At 36.4% G+C, this 9,088-nt stretch overlaps 1 protein-coding gene, 1 long non-coding RNA gene and 1 pseudogene across 2 annotated transcripts; all 3 read left to right on the top strand.

The window, feature by feature from the left end:
• The first annotated feature begins 150 nt into the window (after positions 1–150).
• LOC114518418 lies at positions 151–456 on the top strand. The gene is made up of 2 exons (XR_003686481.1): positions 151–280; positions 395–456. It is a non-coding gene; the product is annotated as an uncharacterized LOC114518418 (long non-coding RNA).
• An 821-nt stretch (positions 457–1,277) lies between these two features.
• On the top strand, positions 1,278–4,480 carry LOC114517973 (eukaryotic translation initiation factor 4E-1A-like). Its single transcript, XM_028537828.1, has 7 exons — positions 1,278–1,334; positions 2,423–2,554; positions 2,970–3,050; positions 3,140–3,250; positions 3,400–3,539; positions 3,674–3,728; positions 4,254–4,480. The coding sequence occupies exons 1-7, from the start codon at positions 1,278–1,280 to the stop codon at positions 4,311–4,313; spliced, it is 636 nt and encodes a 211-aa protein (XP_028393629.1). The 3' UTR covers positions 4,314–4,480.
• Positions 4,481–5,896: 1,416 nt separating this feature from the next.
• LOC114518436 lies at positions 5,897–9,070 on the top strand (annotated as a pseudogene).
• Positions 9,071–9,088: the final 18 nt, after the last annotated feature.

Here is a 9,088-nt window from a genome sequence, read left to right as displayed (position 1 = left end):
ATGGGTTTCCACCTACAAAACCCTAAGTTTAAAATGTTAAATTTCTGTCTATGGGAAAATGTTTAGAAATTATTTTAATGCTTACTGAGTAAGGTGTCTTATTATATACTAAGCAATGTGTTATTTGTCAAGTTTTCAAGGTGCTAAATGTGTGATTTTATTGCTTTAGCATGGTTTGATGGAAAAAGCAAAAACAGCTCGTAAGCAGCTGAAGGAAAAGAAAAACAGAATGAAAAAGGTCAGAGGCACGAAGAAAGCCAAAGTAGGAACTGGCAAAAAGGTATGTTTCATGGATGTTTTGCAGTTATGCACCTATGTTCTAGGTGTATGGCCTATTCAAATGGCCTATTCAGCAGTTTTGATTTAGCTCATTTTGTTTTTTCTTCTGTTGTAGTAATGGATGCTTCTCAGCCAAGAATACTTTTGATTGTTCTGAAATAAAATTTAAAAATTAAATTCTTGTTGTTTTTGCTACTGAAACCAGCCTGGTACAGAAAATATACAGCAGTTATTCATGGTATAGCTGTTATTGAATGGGGCTTAGCTCCAATTGCACTGAAACAAAATCTTTTCATCCCCAGGGTGTGATGTTGGCATTTTTTACTATATTTATGTGGACACATAAAGTAATTCTTATAATCAATACATACATACATAAAACCATGATAAAACTTTATTTAAACATGCTAACCTCAGCAATTGCTGTTTTCATGAGAGGCATGTAGCCATGTACGCAACCTGCTCTCAAACTCGAAACGTTTTCCAATATATCTTTTATAAAGGCCCTAGTACTCTTAATAGATACTACCATCATCTTGATACTACCCGCAGTGATTTCAGTCATAGTCTTATAGATATGGAGTCAGTCAAGAACAACCACAACAGGTTGTTATTGATTGGGGAGGCTTAGAGCTTGAATATTTTTATTTTTTAATGTCACAACCACGCGCAGTTACGAATTTACGGTGGTTTTTGATGGGGTATAATAGCTGACCTATGCGGCTTTAATTGTGAGCCTACGATAATGTGGTATTTCGTTACCATATCCATAGATAACCAAGATAACCACCGCGATTGATTATTATAGCTCAGTGGTTGATCCTGTGACCTCGTTGAATTCTTTGCGTGCGTTGTGGGTAGAAAAACACGTGACGTCATCCCAAACGAAAGTAAATTTTTCATTAATTTATATATAGTTCGACTTTGATTTCTGGCACGTGTGGCTTCAAAAATTAAACAAAAACTACGATCTTCTCTCAAATAAATAACCCACCGAAATGGCTTCGGGAGACGAATCAGGAGGAAAGGAGAAAAAGAAAAACCCGAAACCAGAGGTACGCGCGTAGAAGAGTGCCAAAATGAATCGTGATTCGGCCACATTTCAGACAGGAGTTGCACTAGAATGACTAAGGTTTATCCTTATCAAAGTGTAGTGTACGCTAAGTCAGTTTTCGATTAGATTTTCATATAGGTCTCATCAAAAAAGGATAGATTTGTGTCAATTTCATATTAGATTTGTTCTGTATAGGTTAAAGGATGTTTATTTGATTCGATATAATAAACAGCAATTATGCAACCTACTTGATGCAAGGTCAAGCCAGTTTATAGACACATTGTCCAGAAATAGCCACGAATTAAATATCAGATTTTTTAGGGTGGGACAACAATTGTAAATCTTATAGGATGGTAATTAAATGAATTCTCATATAAAGGAATTGGCCTAAAATATGTGGACTTCGTTTTGTTACAAAAGAGGATTGTACAATCTATATTCACATGTACAACTTTTAAATGTTGAACATTTGAATGAACAAAAATCCCCCTCTAGATATAGCCCAAGGTATTTTGCCACACTATGACAAATTAGCTGCTATATGGGAAGGAATTTTCATGAAGGTTGTAGGTCTGCCAATATACTAAAGTTCATTGACCAAAAACATGATACCAGTCTTTGATCTTACCTTCAAACCTTCATGAAATTGAAGTCTTTTGTATTTCAACTTCCTTCTCATTTTACACAGTGCTGCCAAAGGCAGGGAGGCAGGGGGTTGAGCAATTTATTTGTTGAAAACCAATAAGAACCGCAACTTTATAATGATTCAAAACATTGAGAAATACTGATTGGAATTTCATACACATTGCTCATCTTGCCTCTTTCAATTTGATCCTAAAATTGTATATCTTGTGGAAGAAACAATGTGTTAACCCCATCTGATAACCCCAAGGATTATGAAGTGGTTGCAAATGTTTGTAATATTTTAATTTAACAAATATTTAAGTTTGCTCTTTGAAGAATTGCATTTCTGCTTATTGCATGAGACAAAATAACTGATCAAATTTATCCATAATAAATATATCTGTTCAAAAGTATTAATTTATATTGTACTAATATTTTTCGACAGAATGTAGCTGAGGAAGCAAGAATGAACCAGATATTTCGAAGGAATTAGCTGTCAAACATCCATTACAAAATAAATGGGCTTGGTGGTTTTATAAGAATGAAAAGGGTAAAACCTGGGAAGCAAATCTGAGACTTATAACTACATTTGATACTGTATCCTTTGATGATGTACTTGCTAGTTTTGGGGGTACATTTGAATTTGTTTAACTATATATTCTTTGTGTCTTTTTAAAAATGATTTTCATGACTAGACCTGGTTGGTCAGTAAGACATGGTTGGTCAGTAAGACATGGTTGGTCAGTTGGGTATCCAGCCTAACAATTTGTTATTATGTAAATTTTAATAATTATTCATTTCTTTAGAAATAATTGTTGTTTTTCAAAGTCATTGATCCCCAAAATATTGGTAGTGTTGCGCATTTCAAATGCATTATTTGTCTGATTATGCTATTGTGGCAAAATAGCGATGTAATTATTGTAAATTATCATCAAAAATGATTTAAGATAATCATATTGCATTAATATTATTTCTGTTATAAATCCATAATGGAAATTCTCAAATACAAAAGGTCGAGGATTTTTGGGCGATATACAACCATATAAAGAATGCAGCAAAATTACAGTCTGGTTGTGATTATAGTGTTTTTAAGGTAATCTCATAATCATGTATCATAATTATTATCTAGTGATGTTTTGTATGGGTTTTTTCGTGCTTTAATAACACATCTCCATTTTCTAGGATGGCATAAAACCGATGTGGGAAGATGAAAGGAATAAACTTGGTGGTCGTTGGCTAATCAATAGTAATAGGACTCAACGTGCAGACTTAGACAGGATATGGTTAGAAACGGTATTGACAGACATGAAAAGTTGTTTCTACCCTACTAGCATCCTTTTTGTAGTAAATTGCTTCTTTTTTACCAGTTTTGCTATATGTATATATATAATTTATTTTTTCAACAGTTATATTTCAAACATTTCTAAATCCATTCTTTGTAGCTATTATGCCTAGTTGGTGAAGCTTTTGATGACTATTCAGATCTAGTATGTGGTACCGTAGTTCAGATACGACCTAAGATGGACAAACTAGCAGTATGGACAGGAAACGCTAAGGAACAACAAGCTAATATAACAATAGGGTAAGACCAGACTTTGAGATTTCATCTGATCATTTGCTCTTTGAGATTTCGTCTGATCATTTGCTCCCTAAAGGCTAAAAGCTGGTAAAATTTTTATCCAATTTGACATTAAATCAAGTTTTTTGATTTTATAGAAGGGTTATTAAATCACGATTACAAATTTCTGGTAAAGCATCTATTGGTTTTCAGGTAAGAGATTTATTGAAAGAATATTCATGCATGCCCAAAGTAATGGAAGTGGTTAAACGCTATATTTGAATGAATGCCTTAGTATAGTAGCATGTTTTGTTCTTGCAATACAAGATAGCATTGGTTGTTGATAGTATATATAGATCCACATGGAATTTTGCAAGTGAAAATTGTCAGACATTTTCTGAAGAATCTCTAATCCTTATAAATCTTAAATATGACCCGTTTATCCAGTAAGGAGTTAAAAATATCCTGTAGTAATTCTAAGTTCATACTCCTATCCCTAATAGGGTTAGATAAACTACTAACCCTAAAGGATTAGATTAAGGATTAAATTTGTGAATTCTGGACGTTAAAACCCACGTCTATTCCTAGCTATACTTCATGTATACTTTTACATTACGGCGTTAATAAGTTTGCACTTTGCATCAGCAACGTGATGCATCTTTGTATCATTTTCAAACTTATAAGTTACAAATACTCTTACAAGATGCTGTTTATTCAAACATGACAAATATCTTCCAGACACATGCAGACACGATGGTAAAGACTGGTTCAACTACTAAGAACCTATATACCGTTTGATGTTGGGTGAAAGCTGAATATAAACCTAGGCCAAATATATATTTAAGACGAAGCCACGGAAACCATCAATATCGTTTGCCTTGGCAAAATAATATTAACTGAGGCACATAAATTTTAATCCGTTTTCTTCCACATAAACTAGAGTTGACGAGAGTTGCATTGAACATTTTTTTTGTCAAAATCCAGCTTGGTTGAAACTCAAATATCGAGATCTTTGAAAAACGTACATGTTTAGGATCGAATAAAAGGATTATCATATTTTTTACATTATCTATCGATTGTCAACTCTCAGCGATTCTTGTTTGATCTACGCAAAGATATCGACGATCATGGTTATTAATAAGGCGGCCATCAGATAGCTGATTCATCAGTTTCACTGACTGTGAGCCAATTGTACGAAACGTCTAAAACGTTTAACTTTGTTGTGGACAATATACAAGCATGGTGATATACATTTATCATCCAATGAAGCATTGAGACATATATTTTATTTCGTACCGTCCTTATATATGTGTATTTTGTTTGGGAAAGACAAGGGAATTCGTTCTGTGTTCTTCGTTCGCGCGCATGCGTGGCGTCACCAGGTCACGTGATGCGCCATTTTGGTTGTCATCCCCGTGGTTGAAATGTACCATAATTAACATGTTGCCATAATTGGGCAAGCTTGTATCTCATCGAAGAAATAACCGTTCTCTGAACAAATGAATCGGCTCTGTCTCCATACGCATCCAAAAGGTTACTCAAAAGGTTTCCTAATCATATTTCCTAACCCAACTACGTCTTTTGGCCATCGAATTAATATTTTAAATTATTGGTTATTTCATTGTATGCTTTACAATGTAACCCAACAAAAATGCTAATAAGATGGCGCACGCGGTTGTTAAACTACGTCTACAAATAACTAGTTATTGGTACAAATACTCGATTGGTTTTATTATATTTATTTGATTTTCTATGATCCGGAATCATCATAGCTGCCACCTAGTTTTCACCAAAACCAACTCGGAAGCATGATGAACCCACGGTGTTTTTTGTGGTCAATGTTGGGCGAAGTGATGTTGCGTTTGCGATTTCCCTTGTTTTTCGTTCGTTCAAATTTTTGTAATAAACGTATTTCGGTTTAGTGTTAAGCATTTGTGCCATCCTTTTGCAATTGTACAAGTTGGTAATTACTATAGTTCTACCATGTTACCCTTTACTTGCTTTTTAAATTGCTTGTTTTTGTGTACAAGATTGTGGGTATGAACTGTCAGTAAGGATGGTTCTGTGTGGTCTGTGAGGAGAATTACCACGCTTTTTGACCCGTGCTTTGATTTTGACCCATGTTCAACCAATCAATTTTGCCCCTTGTTTTTTTGCCCCTTTCATTTTTTGTGCCTTGAATGTTAAAAGAAAGAAAATACGGAATACCTTGTTGCCCAATTTATTGTTTAATCCCACGAGTATATTTCGATTAAAACTAATTCGACTTGCAAACAAGCCCGTTGTGTTTTTATTTACCTTGTTCGAATAATTCCATGACAACGTGTTCAATTTACATTAGTACAGAGTAATTTGATACACTCATTATTTATTAACACAGCACTTCAATTCAAAAGGTATACACGAATATTTGGAAAAACTTGACGTTTAAACTTTAATCTTTGTGGCATAAATGGCGACAATGCATGAGGTGGCAACAGATAGGAAGCTTCTAAGCCGCGGCAAACTAATTTCCGACAGTTTAAACGAGTTGCCGCGAACAAGCCGATATGCGTTCGACTCGAAATCGCCTTCAAGACAAGGCTTGCATAGTCGAAGTGCCAGCTTTCCCCAACGATCAAGCAAGAGTCCTTTTTTTGCGCCACAATCCGCATCCGAAAAGAGTTATCCATCTAAAGGCTTGCTAGATGTTCCTGTTTGTACGGTGATAGACAGCAACTCGCACGAAAATCCGGCAAGATTTTTGGTCAAAACTCCAGCTTTGCCCGCTGAAGGAACCGGTCGCGTAAGGGGACTACGAAGCCTTTAAATTCGACATCTTTTGTGACATGTAAGGAAAAAGCTGTACCGGGAATTGGCTTAGGTAAGGAACCTTTTATGTCTGTACTTTGTTTAAGGATTTTGTATTCGGTAAATAAATTTTATGGAGTCTTATTTGGTCGGGGTTTACGGATTTGCCTTTTGTGTTTGCAAAGCGTGACACAGTTGTTGTCATAGTTACGAGTTCACTTTAGCTTCTAATACTCGAAATTTTTGTTTTGAAAGATATTTTTGTTTTTTTGCCTAAGGTTTTCTTCTAGTCGGTAAAGAGCACATTCATATTAGTATTTGTCTTCACTGCATGCAATTTATTATTTACTGTATTAATGCGACCAGTTTAGTACGAATAACGGTAGTGGTTATATGTCTTACTTCGTATCGTATTTTAGTACCCATAACACAGACTTGGAGAGAGGAGCTTGCAAAGTTAACAGAAGCGGCAGGTTTAAGAAAACGCCATCCAACTATCAGCAAAACTGGACTACTACAGCCACCAAGTTCTCGGCAGAGTGAGAGGCCAATTGCATCAAGGGAAGCTGTGAATGGAGGTATCCCACCATCCAGAAATGGTAGGTCTGTCAGCAACAGTATCATTGCCAATATTACCATGATCTGATCATTGCTATCATGGTAATTACATTACCAACATTTTGCACTTGGTCATTTAAATCATTGTCCAGTAAATGTATGGTAGGCACCAACATTAAAACCAGCATTATATCATGGCTCAGTTCAAAAGTTCTTTCAATCCTATATTATACTCTTAGGTGATAAACCCAGGACTCCAGGGAACCATGAGATGCCACCAGCATCAAGACAGTGTTCACGACAAGCGTCTGAGAGGCCGCTGGAACACATAATGTCTGTCACAGATAACGAAGGATGGGTATGTTTCATTTCCCCAAAATACTTGCTTTTTTTAAGATTTTTGCAGTTACTGTAGGCCAAAAGGTGCTGCTGCAACAAATATATTAGTGGCCAAACTACTAAGTTACTCAGATCGCGGTTTATATTATCATATTATTGACGGCATCACAGTTGATGAGATGCCACTTGCCAATTTCTGTTTGCGCATTTTCATGGCAATTCCTGAATTGTAGGTGATGGAAACATTGTGTAATATTCTGCAAACAGATTCAATCACTGCTGTTCAATCCTGGCTTGTCAATGCTCCCAGTAGAGGTGGGTTCACTAACTTCATGTATTATGATGAGGCATGTTGAGTGAAAAATTGAACGTACTAGAGAGTTAAATAGTTCGCTTTACGTTTCAACTCCTTGTTGAATAATCGAGACCTGACTAGTTCTACTTAGACTCAGTACAAATCAGCTAGGGCTTTCGTAAGTTCAGCATTGAAAAACTATTTCAATTGCAGAAAAAGAACTCGTTCTCGATATGATTCGTGCCATATCAACGTCGGACTTTGAATTTCGTGAGGGCTACCAGCAAGCGGTGCGGTCGCCAATCTACGAAGATCAGTTGTTGCAACACGAAAGCACACTTGATATAGACGCCATTAAAGAGTATAACGAAAAACAAGGAAGAAAATCCAAGCAACTTCAAGACAAGGATAACATAGGAGAAACGCAGAAAACTTTTGCGGTTGAGGAATTGCAAAAACCGAGGTGCAAATACGCTAATTTTCGTTTGTATCTATCATTTATCAAATGCGATAGCTTCACCTTCAATATGTACCAACACTACCCGCTTTTATTGAGCCGGAGAAGATGCATATGGATCAATTAAATGTGATATAATACTACGAGTTTAGCCAATCACGAGCGAGTGACAGGCCAGCGAAACCTAGGCTAGGGATGGTGGTATAGCCATAGTTGAAATAAAATCCAAACCAGTCTTGCTAATTGCTATTGTGTTAATGTGGACCTAAAACTATTCCCTTTAAAAAGTCTGCCTAATTGACACAATAGGGTTTACGATTGTATAATTAAATTTCCACAATGAATCAAGTTTGTTAATAGTTCCAACTTTTCTAAAATATCTCGTTTGTCCGCAGACCCGCATCTCAAAATGGAGTGAAATCAAATTGGATTGCAAGTGAACTGAAACCCAGCTCTCCATTCAAACCTCGACCGGGAACCAGTGACGCTCAAATCGAAGGTAAAGTACTGGAGATATTAAAGTGTGTTGACAATTAGCCTTTTTCACTTGGGAAAAGGCCCGTCATTTGAGACGGGCTGACGACAACTATTTTCTGTTGTTTTAGAAATTCGCAGTAAACTCGAATCGCGATGTTCCCCTCGCGTGTTCTCTCATCAGAATCGCGTGCCGCCTTCCCGTCATTCAGCACGCGCCGCATCTCAGCAAAGTGTGTACGTTCCTCCGACCAACTCCCTCGACGCTGCTGCTCAAAGACCGCCTAGTCACCAGTCCATCAAGTCCCAACAGAGCGTTTTGAAAAGTATATTGGAATATAAGCCGGAAAAAGAATGATGTTGACTGTACATACATACGAGTGGATTTTCCTATCTTCGATGCGCATGTGCGTTGGCACATTGGGAAGTTTAAAAACTTCCACATTGAAGAAGTATCAGCCTCAGCCAGTTTTACACTTGCAATCCATCTTGAATTTTGGTGTGGTTTTTGGTGCTATTTTTCTCATGAGTGTGAATGAGAGTATTGAATGTTCGTTATTGACCATGGACATGGTAGATCGTTCACATACATTCAAAGGAGATGCACGCAAAATTTCAAGAGAATTAACGAGAGGATTTCCCCATTTTTTAAACCCAGTT

The sequence above is a fragment of the Dendronephthya gigantea genome, unplaced genomic scaffold, assembly GCF_004324835.1.
Source record: "Dendronephthya gigantea isolate DGI-Jeju-01 unplaced genomic scaffold, DenGig_1.0 000010F, whole genome shotgun sequence".
NCBI lineage: Eukaryota > Metazoa > Cnidaria > Anthozoa > Malacalcyonacea > Nephtheidae > Dendronephthya > Dendronephthya gigantea.
Note: the sequence above shows the minus strand (reverse complement) of the source record. Positions and strands in the feature narration are given on the sequence as shown.

Bases quoted from the DNA above. Each gene is read 5' to 3' on its own strand.
- LOC114517973 (XM_028537828.1), top strand. From the start codon at position 1,278: ATGGCTTCGGGAGACGAATCAGGAGGAAAGGAGAAAAAGAAAAACCCG. The intron at 3,251-3,399 runs GTATTGACAGAC...CATTCTTTGTAG, and splicing joins ACAGGATATGGTTAGAAACG to CTATTATGCCTAGTTGGTGA. The intron at 3,729-4,253 runs GTAAGAGATTTA...AATATCTTCCAG, and splicing joins AAGCATCTATTGGTTTTCAG to ACACATGCAGACACGATGGT.